The sequence below is a fragment of the Enhydra lutris genome, unplaced genomic scaffold, assembly GCF_002288905.1.
Source record: "Enhydra lutris kenyoni isolate GAN:26980312 unplaced genomic scaffold, ASM228890v2 scaffoldscaffold31, whole genome shotgun sequence".
Lineage (NCBI taxonomy): Eukaryota > Metazoa > Chordata > Mammalia > Carnivora > Mustelidae > Enhydra > Enhydra lutris.
The window spans coordinates 3,116,699-3,134,098 of NW_019154115.1; the positions used below are offsets into that span (position 1 = coordinate 3,116,699).

At 54.1% G+C, this 17,400-nt stretch overlaps 1 protein-coding gene across 2 annotated transcripts in view; it reads right to left on the reverse strand.

The window, feature by feature from the left end:
• LOC111153335 (coiled-coil domain containing 33) overlaps nucleotides 1-17,400 on the reverse strand; it is a 101,018-nt gene that overhangs the window by 53,976 nt on the left and 29,642 nt on the right. For both annotated transcript variants that reach the window (XM_022512311.1, XM_022512310.1), the window contains exons 5-9: nucleotides 13,348-13,481; nucleotides 8,874-8,983; nucleotides 6,787-6,903; nucleotides 3,562-3,653; nucleotides 2,275-2,395 (exon numbers count right to left, since the gene is read on the reverse strand). In XM_022512311.1, coding sequence (XP_022368019.1) covers nucleotides 2,275-2,395; nucleotides 3,562-3,653; nucleotides 6,787-6,903; nucleotides 8,874-8,983; nucleotides 13,348-13,481 — 574 coding nt within the window. The remainder of the gene's footprint in view (nucleotides 1-2,274; nucleotides 2,396-3,561; nucleotides 3,654-6,786; nucleotides 6,904-8,873; nucleotides 8,984-13,347; nucleotides 13,482-17,400) is intronic.

Here is a 17,400-nt window from a genome sequence, read left to right on the forward strand (position 1 = left end):
ACCCGCTTTGGTCCTGGTGCCAAAGCAGGTGATGCCACGCCCCTCCTCAGTGATTGGCTGAGAGCAGGGCATGTGATCCAATTCTGGCCAATGAGACCAGAGGGGAGGTCTGCGGAGGGTCTCCGGGTGGGAGGTTCCCCGCGCTTCAGAAAAGCCAGGGGTGAGAAGGGGAGGCTCGCTCTCTCGGGTCCTGCTCCTGTCTGGATGAGGGTGCCGCGAACATTTTGCCTCCATGAGCTGTTAGTCAACTGAAGATGGCAATTCAGTGGTGTGGAGAGATCCTGAGTCCTGAGGACGTTGTTGAGATGGTGCATTAACCGATTCTAGCAGCATCCTATGCGGGGGACCTCTTGCCAAGGGTAACAAGTAACAAGGCATCCTTAGAGCTTAAGTCCACGGGGTTACTTGTAGCCAAATATAACAAGGGCAGTGGTGAGGCTGGCTTCAGGGGGCATCCGACAGTAGGGGAGGGGCAGCTCTGAAAGGGACGAGCCCCCTGAACCTCCGCCCTGGGCTTGGACGCTGTGCCCAGCTGAGTCCTTCATGGCCTCCTAACAGCCCAGTAAAGGTAGGAATCTGGAACTGCAGAAACTGAGAAGGCTGCCAAAGGTCACGTAGCTACTAAGTCACAGAGCAGGGGTCAAACCCAGGTGGGTCAGGCCCTCAAATCCCCCGCCGCAGTGCTTTGCCATGGGGGTGGGGGCGGGAGTGGGCAGCTGGTGGGAAACCACGGCGACTCCAGACACCGCCACCCCTCAACTCAGGTGAGGACCCCGAAGTGTGGAAGGGGCGGGAGGGGGTAATGTCAGCCCGTGACTGGTATCCTTTCAGGTAGAGTTCCGCCCACCCGTATCTTGTACCACAGAAACCCCGCCCCTGTCCCTCACTTCCAGGAGTTCTCATCCTGGCCCAATTGCCATGTTGTCTAGTGAGCGTCAACAAGTGTCTGCCGTCACTGGACCTTGGGCCTTGAGTCTCACCCATGCACAAGGCATTGGAGGCAAGTCTCTGTAGCTAGGGGCAGCTCCACTACCAAGACTGGTTAGGCAGCAAAGGCAGCCAGAGACAGGCCGGAATAGGGAGGGGGCTTCCTCATTAAGACAGCCAGCACCTCCTGCCCCTTGGGACCACCTGCTGATTGGTTCATAATTTTCTGGGCAAATGCAGGGCCATGTGTGAGATGACTCTGGGGAAATCAGGCCAAGGATTGGTTTGGGTTTGAAGCCTCTGTCCCCAGGGTCCCCCCTTGTCCCACCCCTCCCTGCCACCATCACTCTTGTCTGTGTCTGAGCCTTCAAACGCCCTTGCCTTTTAAATGAAGGCTGGGGACTCAAAGGGGTGCCTCATTCTGTATTTGCCATGCCAGACATGAACAGTGGTGGGCAGACAACAAGAAGAACTTCCCAGGCACCCCTGTCTTCTTCAAGGCCTCTAGGAATGTTGGGACCATCATGTGGGGCAAGCTCCAACTGAAGTAGATGGGAACGGACTGATCTGGCCATTCCCTGGCACCCAGCCACAGTCTGCACACCCCACCCCAACATCTTCAATGTCCTGTGCATCCTATCTCCACTCCTGTGATCTTGTTTTCTGTTGCCCTGCACCATCCGTCCCCTGTTAAAAACTCAGTCTTATGTGTGGATACCCATCCTAATTCCCCAGACTTCACATCCCTCTTGCCTCAAATAAAAAAAAAAAATTTTATTGTGGTAAAATATACACAACATGAACTGTCCCATTTTAACCATCTTTAGACACACAATTCAGTGGCATTAAGTACATTCACTATGTTGTATAACCATCACCACTATTTCTGGAACTTTCTCATTAACCTAAACAGGAAAGTCTGTACCTATTAAACAAGAACACCTTGCTGTCCCCTTCCCTCAGTCCCTGGCAACCACCATTCTCCTTTCTGGCTCTATGAATTTGCTTACTCTAGGAACCTCATCTAAGTGGCTTCAGACCATATTTGTCCTTCTGTGTCTTGTCTCCTCTGATATTTCCAGCTCTGACCGTCCCACCGGCATCGTTATTAGATTACACATTATCTTGTGTTGATATTTGGGTTTTTCATGCGTGGGATACCCATCTTCACCAAACCAGGAGCGCCCCGAGGGCAGCTCCTCCACAGCACAGAGAGGCTTGGCTCTGGGTAGTAGCTTGTTCAGTAAACTCCTTAACAGTCCAGGGACTGAGGGAGTGAATCAACCCGTGGGTGAAACACTAGAGGTACGAGCCCAGTGACAGGGTGTGAGGGGGAAGGAGCCATACCTGAGGGCACCCATTCTGGCTGACCCGAGGAACATCAAAGTACATCACAGATGAGACAGGGAAGGAGAGTCGGGTGATGGGCAGCCCTACAAACGCTGGGTCCTGCTTTACCTGATGGACCCTGGGGAGGCAAGGAGACGTGGGTCAACCCACGAGTGTAACAGGTGCCCAGGGCTCTGGGCTCTGTGCCCCAGCTCAGCAGCCAAGGGCTCCCACGAAGATGGACTGTGGACTGATGTGAGAGAGGACGAGGGGGCCGGGGCCTGGACACCGGGACAGGGGGTGGATCGCTGGCCCAAGCCTTGGGAAAGTTCAACCAGGTCAGGAGATGGGCTGCAGCTCCCAGGCTCCCTTCCCCATGACTCCCTGTGGTCTGGGCCACACCTGAATGCCCCAGCGACCCCCATCTTTAAAAAGCCTCGCCTTTGGAAGTCCTTGCCAGAATGACCCACTCCGCAGTGGCAGTTCTGGTTTAGGCTTGGTGGGGCACAGAAGCTGCAAGGGCAGGATTCGGGGGGCAGGAGGCTGTGAGCGTGTGCACATGTGCTGAGCGTTTAGGAGGGCCGGGAGTGAGTGAATCAATCAGCTTCATTCCCACAACAAGCAAGGAGTGTTCCCAGGTCATCGGAACTCAACAGATGGTGTGTAGTGGAGTCCCATCGGGCCATCAGAGTCAGCGGAAGTGACAGAGCAGACAGCTGACCCCCAGGAGTTGGTGCTGTCACAGAGGACAGTGCTGTGTGACCTCCAGTGACCAAACTACCCTCAGGAAGGGCATCTGTCTGAGGACTGCAAACCCACCCAACCCCAAAGGTCGTCTGGGGAGGAGGGTCATGAGCTTCACGTGGGGCCATGGAGACCCTCGGGAGGGTAAGGAAGGGGACTGGTGGACAAGGCTAACAGTCATGAGGTCATGTGAGCTAACCCACAGGCGGCCTTCTTTGGGGACAACCACTGGCTGGAGGCTTGGCCTTGCACTAGAACAGGAGGGGGGACTGGGATGTGGTGGGTATGGGATGGGGAGGCAGGTCTGGAGGAGCTGAGGACTTGCTCTCCTCCTCCAGCTGCTGGTTCCTCTGCAGCCTGCTCTCGAGAGACTTCTGAGGCATCCCTTTCCATGGACCGTGGGCAACCTCCTGGGACCTCAGGCCCAGGGGGAGGTTTGAAAGGCCTTGTGGAGGATAGGTTTCTAGGGCTCTTGGGCTCATGGTCTGTGGTGACAATGGCAGCCTTTTGCCTCCTCTGTCCTCTGCCCTCCTTGCCCACACCCACCTGGGCCCCACTCACTTAAAATCATTGTAGTTGGGAACCACCCTGGCAATGACCACTATGGGGTGTGGGTTGTTGACCAGGGGCTCGTTGACTCCCCGGAGGAAGACCTGGGGAAGAGAAGAGGCAGGTGAACCTTGGGTAATTTTGGGCCCTCTTGGGGAAAAGGCCAACCCACCTACCATCTTTCGCCCCAGTAATGAGCTCATCCCTGCCTCCATCTATCTCACTTGTTTCATTCTCTGCAGACCTCCTTCAGGCTCTGGGCTAGGCATTGGGAAGGCAGGGGGAGAAGACACAGATTCTGTTTCCATACACCTCCACCGCCAACCCAAGAGATTCCTGATCTGGCTCCTGGCCCTCGCCCCTTACCCACAGAATGGGCTCACACTTATCCCTCTGCCCTCACCCTAACTCCCCCAGCTGTGATTCCCATGGCTCCTTTTACTTCTTTGACCCCCATCACTGGCCTCTGTTCTTCACCCAACCCATCCCTTTCCCAGGCAATTTGATACATGATGGCAAAAACTGCTTTTGTAAAAATGAATTGAACTATGTCATTCCCCTGCTTGAGACCAGGAATGACCATATTCCCACTGCCATTAGAGTGAATTCTGTCATTCTTACCATCATGGCCAAAGCCTGCATGTGTTGGCCTGTCTACCCTTGGCCCACATTTCCACCAATCCCCAACTCCTCCTTTGTTCCAGCCTCTTTTGTTTCACCCCTTCAACATGCTGATTTGTTTCTGCCTCAGGGCCTTTGCACATGATGATCCCTCTGCCTAGATTCAACATCCCCACCCCCAGCGACTCAGAGGCTGGCTCCTTCTTTTCCTTTAGGACTTAAATGTCACCATCTCTGGCAGGCCTTCTGCGACCACTCTTACTAAAAGCAGCCCACCCCATTCTCTAGCCCCTGGATTGCCTCTTCCATAGCGTTCATCATAGCCTGTGTTCATTCTCATTTCTTTCTTGTTCATGTTCTGTCCATCTGAGTAGAACCCAGGCTTTGGGGACCATGTCTGCCTTGTTCACTGCTGTTTCCCCAGCTGTTAACAAATGTCCCTGGCACAGAGTAGGAGCTCAGTTTGTGTTTTGGGGAGAAATGAGCTCCACTGATGGAGGAGAAGAGTGGAGGACAGGGGAAGGAGATGCTGAGTGTGCTTCGGAGCCAGAGAGAGACAGAACCTCTGATGCCTGGCGGGGGGTGGGGAGAGGGGCCAGGCAGGGGCCTCAGGGAGAGGCTGGGTTTGAGCTGTCCTTGGAGGGTAGATGGGGATCCTAACTATGGGGTGCTTAGGGGAGGAAAAACAGAAAGAGAAGGGGCTGTGAACACAGCTGAAGGGCCCCTCGCAACAGCTGGGTCATTATGTCACCATGGCCAGTCCCTGATCCACTCTGGACCTTTGGATCCCAGCTCGTACACTGAAGGGTGGGACCATACTGTCTCTGGTCCTCCTAGTTCTGACCTGCAATGGGAAGACAGTGCCTGGGAGCTGGGGCTTCCTCTGGCTCTTCTCTCTTTCCTCCTCCCTGAGCACTCCCTCCTGGGCCCCTCTGCCAGGACCCATCTTAGCTGGTGGCCTGTAAGGCCTTCAAATAATAGTGCTTAGGGCCATTCAGCACTAAAGGGGGCCCCTGGAGACTGACTCCCTCCCCAGATTCAAAGGACTGGATCTGGTGAAGGTGTTTCAAACTTTGGGTGGGGGCAGGAGTCTGGGCGGAGGGAGTCCGCTGCAGATGTGTCAGACCCTTGTGCTCACAGGGACACCAACAGGTATAGGGACTGAAAGCAGGTCTCTGAGAGGTTGAGGGGTGATGGCTAATTTACACCTGGTCTGTTGAATGGTCAGGTGTGAATGAGATAGCTGCCGCAGCACACCGGCTCATGACAGCTGGTGAGTGACAGAAGCAATTTCTCTGCCCACTGCGCTCTCCAGTCTGCTCTCTGGACCAGAAGTGGGGGGCATCTGTGCTGGGGACAGGGAGTGGGCGCACTGCTGGAGACTCTACCAGGTAAGTCTGGGGCTGGGGTAGGCATGGGGCAGATCGTCAGAGACCCCTGCAGTCTGGGTTTCTGCTGGGTCTTAAGGGTATTACCTTCTCACTGTGGGGCGTGGTGTGGCCTGGCCAAGCTGTGGCCATTCTTCCTAGTTCTGTGTGTGTTTGTGTATACGTGCATGTGTGTGTGTACACATGAATGTGTGTATGATTGCTGGCAGGTCTCAGGAAAGGGCGTGATGTAAAAGGGAGGGAGAATGGACCAGAGGGAGCATCCAATGGGGAAGCAGAGGTGAGGGTCAGGACCTCTGGACTTCCATCCCAGATTCTTTCTTCTTGGGTCCTGGTTCCCCAGCTGTGAAATGGGACTCAGGAGCAGTTCTTATAGTGCTGCGGGGTGGACCAGATCAGCCGAGCTGGGGCAGGGGAAGCCCAGAGTTTGGGCTTGGTGACCCCCGCCCTCCTTGGTGACCCCCGCCCTCCCCATCCCATTCAGGCCAATGCTGCATTTCAATCTGTCATCCCTGGCAGTTTGAAGGCCATGGGGGAAAGGGAGAGAGGGCAGGTTCCTGGGCATATTTCTGGAGTATGGCCCAGCCTTCTGAAACTGCTGGAAGGCTGAGGTTGGGGTAGAAGGTTGGGGACGGTGTGTGTGGAAGTTAGGTCCAAGCTGGGCCAGGCCTGGAGGAGGCTATGTAAACAGCTGTTGAATGGGTGAATGAATGCCTAATTAGAAGGCCAGCCAAACCTCTTCAGAGATAGGACTCAAAGAAGAGGGGAGAGGCCCTAAAATTGGGGGGATTGTAAGCCCTAGATCAGGGGTCACTACTTCAAGAGGAATAGACTAGGAGAGAAAACAGCTTTTCCTCCCCGCCCCCCCCCCCCCAATCCCATGAGATTCAGGCAGACATCAAGCTTTGGAAGCCTCCCGTTCTCCATCCTGCCTGCACAGTGTGTGAAGCAGAGCAAGAGGTGGCCAGGTTAGGGTAGGACGGGGGATCTGGAAATGTTGGGAAAGATTAGACATCATTTTCATCTCCATCCCTATCCCCATCATCCCTGAGATCCCAGGGCTTATCCTTCGCAAAGTACGTGGGCTATTCTGGAAAGGCCCTGTTGCTTTCTTCCCCAGACTCCCCTCCCTGCCTCACAAAGTCAAGCCAGTCAGAGGTGGTGAAGGGCAGGGCCTGGGGGCTGCTCAAAACTTGCCCCCCCCAACCCAGGGCCCCAGTCCCGGTACCTCCAGAGCTGTGTGGTTGTTGCCGATGTAGCGGGGGAAGAAGCTCCCCTTCCGAACGATGGTGGTGTACAGTTGGGTTTTGGCAGTGGCTCCCTCAGCTTTTCCAGACTGGGCGGGCTGGGGTCAGGGTGAGGGAAGAAGACACACCAGGAGGAGAGTGACTAAAGGGCAGCCCCCAGCCATAAATCCAGCCCTTTGCAGACAATCACTTGGCATTGCTCCACCGGGGCTCCGAGCTGATAATTAAAGCTCATGGTCCCTGCGAGCCTTTCCAAGATCAATATAATAAATCTTCCCTTTTCTATTTGAATATTTCATCGTCCTCATAAGGACCACGGCCTGCCTGCTCTCTTTGTGGAGATGTGATAACAGGGCCTGGGTTGTAAGCGGCCAGAAAGCCAAAAGGCCTGGGTGATGATCGCAGAGTCACAGCTGAAGTGTGAAGCCTTCCAGGCGAGTCACTCATCTCTCTGGCCCTTCCTGTCCCTGCTTGCCCCAGGTACCTCCTCCAGGCTTAGGGAAGGGGCTTAAGAAGGTAAAGATCCCTAGGTCATGGCTGAGAAGGTGTTTGGAAAGAAGATCAGTGCAGGGCTTGATGGGAAGAAAGGAGGGGAACTCACCCAAACTGAGCCCCCAACACGTGGCAGGTGCTTTGCCAGGGTCCTTAGGCCCATTGTTGCAACTGATTGTCCAAGTGCATGCTCAGTGTCTATTTTGCCGGTGAGGAATGGGGAGGCCTAGGGGGTTAAGCAGCTTCCTATGGATATACAGTTAGCAAGAGGCAGACCAGGTATAGGAACCTAGGCAACCTTGTATCACATTGTTCTTTACTCCAAACCACAAGAGGGGTCTGGAGTGCACACTGAGGGGAAAGTAATGCTCTGTTCATCTTGGTCCAGTGCCAGGCACATAGTAGGTACTAAGTATTGAGCCATGAGTGAGTGAGTTCTGCCTTCCACCAGTCGGCACTGGGGAGAGGGAGTGGGTGGAGGAGCCGTCCTGGGAAGTTCAAGCCATGGACTGGGATACCTGAGGCTCCCCACTCCAGGCTCCTGCCCACTTGCCTACTAAAGGGGTGCCCTCCAGGGGGCACTTTCTCTTCCACCTGCCCCAAATCTTCTGAACCTTCTTCCGGCCAACACACTATGTGGCAGCGCAGAAAGAAATGACCTGGGAGACAGGTGGCTGGGGCTCACCCTCCAATCTGCTACTCATCTGCTCTGTCACCCAGGTTGACAGGATTCCTCTCTCTAGGTCCCAGTCTTATGTATGCAAAATGTAATTCGCCTTGAGGATTAGAGATGGTGTTTGGCCCAGGACTGGGGACGTAGTAGGAATTCTGTAAATACTGTATTTCTTTGATTTTTAGATCTAGTTTCACTTTTTTTTTTTTTAAAGATTTTGTGTATTTATTTGACAGAGAGAGATCACAAGTAGGCAGAGAGGCAGGCAGAGAGAGAGGGGAAAGCAGGCTCCCCGCTGAGCAGAGAGCCCGATGCGGGGCTCGATCCCAGGACCCTGGGATCATGACCTGAGCTGAAGGCAGAGGCTTAACCCACTGAGCCACACAGGTGCCCCTAGTCCCACTTAAAAAAAAAAAAATTATTTATTCATTTGACAGAGAGAGATACAGTGAGAGAGGGAACACAAGCGGGGTGGGGTGGGAGAGGGAGAAGCAGGCTTCCTGCCGAGCAGGGAGCCCCATGTGGGGCTCCTACCCAGGACCCTGGAATCATGACCTGAGCCGAAGACAGACGCTTAATGACTGAGGCACCCAAGCGCCCCAGATCTAGTTCCACTTTAAACATACATGAAACCAGAATGTATCTTTCATTGGTGTATTCATTTAATGAAGTAGATGTTCCAAGCTGTTGGGCTGTTTTACAGAGATGAATTCAGAGAATTCCAAATTCTCATGGAAATCATTCTTATCTACCTGCCAGGAGCTGGGTTTCCTGAGCCCCATATGTTCCAAGACTTGTCATATTGCTGGGTGAGCGTGGGAGGCTCTGAGGGAACAGCAAGGGGGATCAAGGTGGGTCCCCTTACCTATCCCAGGCCCACAGGGACTCAGGGCCCTGACTCACCTTCACCAGCTCAAAATGGTAGGGGTGGAAGACACGCAGGTACTTGATGGGGATTTGGTAGGACAACAGCTCCTCTTTCTTTTTATTGTCCATCACCTTGAGGATCACATCTTAATAGAGAAAAAGGAGCACAATCTCAAAACAGGGCTTAGCTGACCAGCATCCCTCCCAGTGTGGAGGAGGTGAGATGTTGCCCAGAGCAGGGAGCAGGGGCCCTGCTGAGGAACCAACATGCACATGTACACATGCGAGTCACCCCCCAACACACAACACACACACACACACAAAAAAACACACACACATTCATAAGCACCATTTGAGCCCTGGCCCAGGGCAAGTCTCCATCCTAGGTGCTGTTAGAAACCAAAGATGCAATTCTGTCCTGCGGTCCAGGAACTCCCAACTCAGAGATGGACACACCTGGCATGGAACCCCCATATCAAGAGACACACATATGAGGTCATCTGGGTGGCTCAGTCGTTAAGCATCTGCCTTCGGCTTGGGTAATGGTCCCGGGGTCCTGGGATCGAGCCCTGCATTGGGCTCCCTGCTTGGTGGGAAGCCTGCTTCTCCCTCTCCCACTCCCCCTGCTTGTATTCCCTCTCTCACTGTCTCTCTGTCAAATAAATAAATAAAATATTAAAAAAAGACACACATATGATGGCAGAGACATGCACAGAAGCAGGAGTCATACCCTTTCCTAGGAGCTGCTTCCCTTAGTCACAGATGCTCTCACCAGCTCCTCAGGCAGGAAGGGGAGGACTTACCTCCCACATGTTGTAAATGGGGAAACTGAGTCTCAGTAAGGAAACAAGATCTGCTCAAGAAATCTCTCAGTACAAATACCAACAAAAGTCTACTCCAAGGAAATGAAAACTAGTCTAACACTAAGAACAATGCACCACTTAGAAAACTCCCTCCAAAGAGACTACATTTTGTTATAAAATGCATGAACTTCAGGATGAACTCTGAGGGGAATGCCAATAACCTGGAAATAAACATGCAATCCCACTTAATGAGCACCTGCTGTATACCAGATACAGGGATGGGTGTTCCTGAGTCAGTATTCCAACAAATCCCCACCACAACCCCTCAAGAAGGAATCACCATCTCTGTTTTTACAATGTGATTAGTGGAGCAGAGAGTGGTAAATAACTTGATCACCATCACAGAGATAGTAAATGTTTGATGGGAGACTGGGTTTTTGATCCTGGAAACGTCTTTCCATCCTGGAAGTCTGTGGTTTGAGGAAGAAGAGGCAGGGGAGAGAGAATGAGAGAGATGGAGGAAGGATGGATCTGAAAGGTTTAGAGAAAAACAGGGAAGGCAGGATGGGAAGGACAGGTGTAGCTGATGGAGACTAGAGCAGACCCTTGCCCTTTGCCTCTTTCCTGAGAAAAGGACATATCAGCACCACGGACAGCTCAACACTTGGAGCTGGATGGGTCATTTGCTTTTAAAAAAAAAAAAAGATTTTGGGACACCTGGGTGGCTCAGTTGGTTAGGCGGCTGCCTTCGGCTCAGGTCCTGGGATCAAGTCCCACATCGGGCTCCTTGCTCGGCCAGAAGCCTTGCTCGGCCATATGCTTCTCCCTCTGCCTCTGCCTACCACTCTGTCTGCCTGTGCTCGTGCTCTCTCTCTCTCTAACAAATAAATAAATAAAATCTTTTAAAAAAAAGATTTTATTCATTTGGGAGACAGAGCACAAGCAGAGGAAGAGGGAATAGCAGGCACCCCACTGAGCAGGGAGCCTGATGTGGGGCTTGATCCCAGGACCCTGAGATCATGACCTGAGCTGAAGGCATTTGCTTAACCAACTGAGCCACCCAGGCGCCCCTCGGTGGGTCAGATGGATTAATGTGTGGAAGAGAAGGAGAAGGAGGAGCATTTGCTAATTACTCTTCCTTTCTTCCTCTTCCACACAGCTACCCTGGATACAGAGAGAGGGAAAGACACTTGCCAAAGTCCCTCAAGTGCTGGCCATATGGGATCTGCGTTAAAAGGAAAGAAAGCAAAATGGGTACACAAAAGACTTGAGGTTGCCTTGAAGGAAGTCGAGTAAGACAAAGGATTTGAAGTGAGCAGACCTAGTACTAACACACCAACTTGCTCGGTGACCTTTAGTCAGTCACTTAACCTCTCTGAGCTTCATGTACCTGCTCTGCAAAATGTCAATATTTTAAAAAGGAAAAACCTTGTCCCTCCTACTATTGTTGTAGGGAGGGAAATGTGTTTTTCAAGCTATGAAATTCTAAGCAAGTGCTCCTTGTAGCTGTCACTATTTTCCTCCTCATTAGCCATCTGTAGTGCTCCATGTACTCACCCAGCCCTGAGCAGAACTGAAAAAACTCAGCTGGAGGATTCCAGTGCTCCCACCCAGAACTTCAACAGTAGCTGTGGAAGCTGTAGCCCCTCATGGCCACTACCCATGGGTTCTGAGTCCCCAAATCTGGTTGGAATTTGCTGAGGCTGAAAGAAGAGGTGAATGTCTTGCATTTTTTCCCCCTACCCCAATCTTGGGAACTCTGTGTGGGCATCCAGCAGATGAGCTATAATTGGGGGGAATGGACAGCCATCCCTCCCTGTTCCTGTCTCTATGCTACAAACACGCTTCATCAGCTTCTTCTCTGGGCACTGTGCCCCTCCAGCCTCCCACAGCTCCCTTTGTGTGGCCAACAAGCCATTTCTGCCACCCGCCTGCTTTGGCCCTGACATGGGTCTGCAACTCTCCTTTGATTTTCATTAACACCTCCTTGAGCTACCTCTTTCCCTCCCTGACATCTGTTGGCTTAGCCCCCATCTCCCCCGCCCCCATCACAGACATCACCACAGCAACCGGTTCCAACCAGGTTTCAATGAGCATCCAGCTACTTCAATCTGCAAAGAGGCACCTGCCAATATTCCGTCTATCCAGTAGGCCTTCCCTACCCTCTTGTTCTTTCTGCAGCGAGTCCCGTCCCCTCTCTGCTGCACAGATGGGCCCTAAGGCCATTGGCTCATCATGTCCTTTCCTACAGTCACCCAAAATGTGCAGAGCTCAAGGTGGGATGGGATCCCAGATCCACTCACCACAACCCCTAACACACATGCATACACAGACTATACACACACGTACTTCCAGGCAAACACCACCTCCCAGATAAATCTAGGCACAGACACAACACACTGTTGCAACACACACACACACATGACACACAGACATGCAAGCCTATGGCACAGTGACAAGCACATAGTCACACATACCACATTCACACATACACGCGGGCCAGCAGGCAGGCATTCACAAACACATGCACACACAGGCACACACATACATGTGCATGAAATCCTAGGTCAATTTTTCCTCCTCTCCCACATATTCTTAATTCACCCAGCAGCCCCACCTATCCCTTTATAGGCAGAAAAATATTCTCTGGCTTGACCCAGAAGTAGCCTCTTCCCCTTTTATTGATGTGCCTCCTCCCACTTTGCTTCTCTCCTCTTCTCCCATCTTTAGCAGCTGGCTTTCTGTTCTTCCCGAGGCAGACAAGAGTTCTAAGGCCCCAGTGAGATTTCAAGGGGAGAAGTAAATCCGGTCTCTGAGGGAAAGACCACCAGCCAGAGGAGAGCCTGAGCAGAGATATTATGGGCATGTGTGGGTCTGTGCTGACGAAGCCCAATGCCGATCCCCAGCGCTGTCCTGGCACCTGCCCGTCAATACTCCTGTGTGTGCCCAGCCTGAGCTCTCGCCTAAGAGCAGAAACCATGAGTGCACACATACACATGAACGCCTGTACCTGGAGATTCCGGTATGAGCCCAGCCTTGAAAAACTTAAATTACCTACAGTGTTAGAATTTGCTCAAAGTCAGGGACTGGAAAGGCTTCCAGGGGCAGAGGAGCAAGGCAGTTTCTACAAGAGCGCACCATGGTCCTCAGGAAGCACAGGAACACTGCTATCTGACAGTGGGCAGTGCTGGGGGAGATGGCAGGATAAGGATCCAGTCTAGGGAAGCAGTTAGAGCCCTGCAGCTGCAGTGGGGACATGTTTGCTGATCCTAGGTCCTCCACTTATGGACCACATGAGCTTGAGCCGGTTATTTCAATTCCTTGAACCTCAGTGTTCCCATCTAAGCAATGGGAGCAGCATCGCTTCTCCCAGGAGGTGTAATTCTAATGAACAATGCGTGGGGATGTGCCAGGAAGCTGTAATGTGCTGTTTCAGTGGGAGACGGCAGTAATAACAACCATGAAAATGATAACAGTGGCCATAAAAAGATAAGCTTTCATTGTCTGGAAAATTCATTTATGTGGAACAACTCATTTTTCGAGCAGACTGAGGAGATGAGGCATGACAGTATTATAATTTTTTTTTCTTTAAAGTGCTTTTAACTGAGCCCAAGGTGGTGTTCGGGTGGCTTCCAGCTGAACTGAGGGGCCAGCCTCTGCCTCACACCCCTCCCATGCACACCAGCCCCCCTCCACCCCTGCCTCACCTTCTCGCCCTGCATCCTCAGCTTGGAGCTCCACTTTGACTGTGTCCCCCCAGATGGGGGCTGTGGTGGGCTTGGAGGTCACAGATGTGACTGCCTTAGCATTCTGGTTCTTCATGTCCTCTGATGTGATTTTCCTGGGGACGGGAGGAGCAGGCTGAGTTAGAGGAAGGGTGTCCTGCCTGCTGGACAACTGTCCATAAATCTGAGCAAAGGGAGGACAAAGAATAAAGAGCTCCCTCCCAGGCAGACACACTCCGGTCATCCCAGGCCCAGGGGACACCGGGCCTCTCTCCTCAGATGCTCTGATGGCCTGGGTGACCACACTGTCTTGCTTACCACCGCTGAGGCCTTCCCGTGGACTCAGGCACCAGAGGCCAGGGGTGGGGATGGGAGCAAGGAGAGATGGCTTGCCTGTCTGACTTTCTGTCCCCTGCCTGGCCAGGGCTCCCCAGTAGGCGCCTGTGTGCAGAGACTCCCCGTCCTGACTCTTCTCTAGGCTCTGTCCGGTGGGAGGAAGTCTCTGGGCAGGGCGGCTGTGTGGTGCCTGCCTGGCTGGCTTCTCCTTTGACCTTCATTTCCCTAAGCTGCTGGCCCAGATTCCTGAGGCTCAGCCCAGCTTCCCGGGCTCTGAACCTTTTCAATGGAGCACATGCCAGCTACCGCCTTCGGCAGCACCCACTGTGCACAGGGCCCTGGGCTGGACGCAAGGATCTGGGCATGGGACAGGGCAGGGGGCAGTGAAGGGTCGTTTAGGGCCCGGTTGTCCAAGGTGAGGTGGGAACTTGGGCCCTCTGTCACCCAGTGCATCCCACAGGTGTCTGAGTTACATGTCCCTCAGTTCCCAAGCTATCAACCAGTTCAGCAAGAGAGTTAATCTTTCTTCTGTTGAGGATGTTATTATGTTGGGGCTGTAAATGGTGCAGCTACATTAACTGCAGCAATCATGGCTGAGGAATCATCCCAGAGCCCGGAGCAGGGGAGCCACAGCACGTACTAGGGAGGGGGAGGTGCTGCCGCTGGTTCTCCAGGCAGAAGCACAGATGGTGTCCTCACCAGCCTCGGAACCGCCCTCAGAGGCCCCCAAAGGAAGTGTGGGGCAGGCAAGTTGGCCCAGAAGCTCTGAGCCGATATGCCTCACGTGGTAGCTAAACCAGCCCGTGGTTTTCCCAGCCCATCCTACTCTCCTCCAGGAAGCCTTCTGGCTCCCCCCACTCCCCAGGTCCTCATGGCTCCCTCTGTCCTCTGGACCTGAGTGACATACCTGCCTGGATCTTTGCTCCCCGCTTGTCTATAGGACTCCCCTGGACAAGCATTCTTGTGAGACTCTGGTCTCACAACTGGAGACACCTTGTGGGGGGGGGTCTCTGGTCATTGTGACCAGAGTGTGGAGTCCTGGAGAGAGTACCCGCTTCAGAGTCACACACAACTGGGTCTGAGGCCACAGTTACCTCGTGACCAGGCCACCTGCCCTCTCTGAGCCTCAGTGTCATGCTCTGTAGGTGGGCCTCCCTCTCAGGACTGTTGTTAAGGACTGGGAAGAAACCATGTTAAGCTGCCAGCACACAGGAGGCCCCAGTCCATGTTATGCCCTCCTGTGGAAGATAAGCTGGGTGTTTCTAAGTTCGCCGACCCAGGGCAGCCTGGCAGGGCCCAGTGAGCGCTGAAGGAGTGCTGAGATGCAGAGGGGCGCGCCTCCCAGACACATTGCCTCCCCACACCTGCAAAGGGGGCCCCTCTGGCTGAGGGGTGTGTGGGAGGCTGCCAGGCTGGAGAGAAGAAGCAATTGAGGCTGGAAGGTAATTGGAGCTCCCTCCCTTCGGACTTCCCTGCTCACTCAGGGCTGCAATGGGAGCCCCTTCCTCCTGCCACCCTTGGTCTTGCACTCTGTGTCAGGACGAAGTCAGTCCTCTACACCGCAAACACCCAACCTGCTCCTGTGGGGGCATGTGGGCCTGTGTGTCCCTGGGGACTTGCCAGCACACAGAAAGGACAGACACAGGGGTGAGCAGGGGACCTGAGTCACACGCAGTGCAGTGTCAAGACCGCAGGTTGGAACCCAGGACCTGAACTTGCCAGCCTGTCCTCCACCCTCCTGAGAGTTCTTCAGCCCCTTGTCCCCTCCCCTTCTCACAAGCTCCTGGTAGGAGGGACTCCAGGTGGAATGAGATGGGGACGGGCCATGGACAAGGCCAAGAGAGCCTGCTGGTGCTGACTCTGTTCAGGCATAGAAGGGGTTAAGCAAGCATCTCTTTCCTCCTGTTCAGCCCTTCGCTCTGCACACATCAGAGAGGTCTGCCAGTGCTAGGTGAGTGGAAGCGAAATAACTCAGGAGGGTGAGACCCCTGGGGAAGGAGGGAGGCTTTTAGCAGGTGGAGGGAGGCTGTCAGGGTAATGGCTTTTCCTGGCACAGCTGATTCCTTCAGGCTTTGATGCTATTCTAGAAACCGGAAATCTAGATGGGTGAAGGGGGCCAGCTCACTCCTTGCTCCTAGTTCCCACTCTGCACTCCGAGCTGGGCACGTGGGTGGCTGGGTTCTGGGACCTCCAGCCCCTGATGGGGTCAGGTCTCCCAGGGCAGTTTCGGAATCCATGGGGCATCTTAGGGACCTGCCCCCACAAAGCTCAGCTGTAACAGCGGGGTCCTCCCTCCTCCCCACCCTGCCCTGGGGGAGCTGCGGGGTGCTGCCTGCTTTCCTGAGGTTCAGACTTAATCCAGCCATGGGGGGAGCAGTCACACCAGGATGGAGCTGGGGTTGGATTCAGAGGCACCGTGTAGCCATCCTGGGTCCCAAGCTGCCAGGAAAAGGAAACCCCTCTCTGCCAGGCCCACCCCGCAGCACACTAGAGGGATACGGTGGATGTTTGGCAAAGCAGCCAGGAGGCTCCGGGGCTCCCACTCAAGCAGGGGCTGGGGGTGAGACCCAGGCACATCTGTGAGTGGGAAGGAAGAAGATGGATTTTGCTCTCCTTCTCTGAGGCTGTAACACAGGGAGGGGCACGTGCTCCTGGGGCTGCAGCTGTCAGGAAGGTGAGCAGGTGGTGAAGCAAGGGGCACGGCCAGGGAGGGTGAGGGCAAGCTCCTGAGCCGCTCCCCCAGCCGCCACCCAGCCTCTGAAATGCCCTCTAGGACACACCTCTAGGAGTGGGATCCATGTTGCCACTGTCCCTGCCTCTCCTCTGCTTCCCCTCCCCCAGCACAAGCATGTGTGCTCACGTATGCACACATGTGTACAGAGACACCCAGCCTTCCCTGGGGAGGTCTGTGGTCCTCTCTGACCTCGTTCTTTCTCCAGCCCGCTTCTCTCCACACCCATGTGCATTGTCCTCTGAGGCCAGACAGGAAGGAGGGCAAAGCCCTGCCCTCATACCTCTGGCCTTGGCCAAGCTCCCTGGGGATTGCTGGGACAGAAGTTACAGCCAGGGATCCACAAAAGAGGAGCTAAGATCCCAGGCAGGGAGGCTGGGTCTGAAGCTGCCCTCTCTCGTCCTCCCGCTTTACTGGACCATGGCCCAACAACATCAACGCCCCCTACTCTGAGGGCGCCCCTCCCCCCGCCCCCAGGGCTGCTGGTTCTTGAGGGTTCTGAGCTCTTGGGAGGCTGCCACTTCAGGCACGAGAAGGGCTGTTATTCTTAGCAAAGTAATGGCTCTCATCCTGCGTTTCATTTATTAATTGGACTCTAATGAACCATCACTAATTGCTGATGGTGCCACACCACTACAGGTGGGCCTTGATGGAAGGAGTAACCGAACCTGGAGCGCTGGAGGCCAGCCAACTCCCCATCCACGTGGGTGTGGCTGCCCCACCTGCACCTTCCGCAGGGAGGGGGGACTGCCCCCCACCCCCCGAATCTGACACTCAGAAACAAGGCATTCCTAGGAACTCTGAGATGAGCACTCCGGCAGAGGGAAACTTTCCCAACCTTTTCCTACAAAGCCGGGATGCTGCTCCCCACCTCCCTACCCATAGTTCATGTGAAATAATCCCCCTGCTCTCAGGGGAGCCCCTCGAGGTGAACCGTGTACCCCTACCCCCGCTCAGGGAGGCAGCAG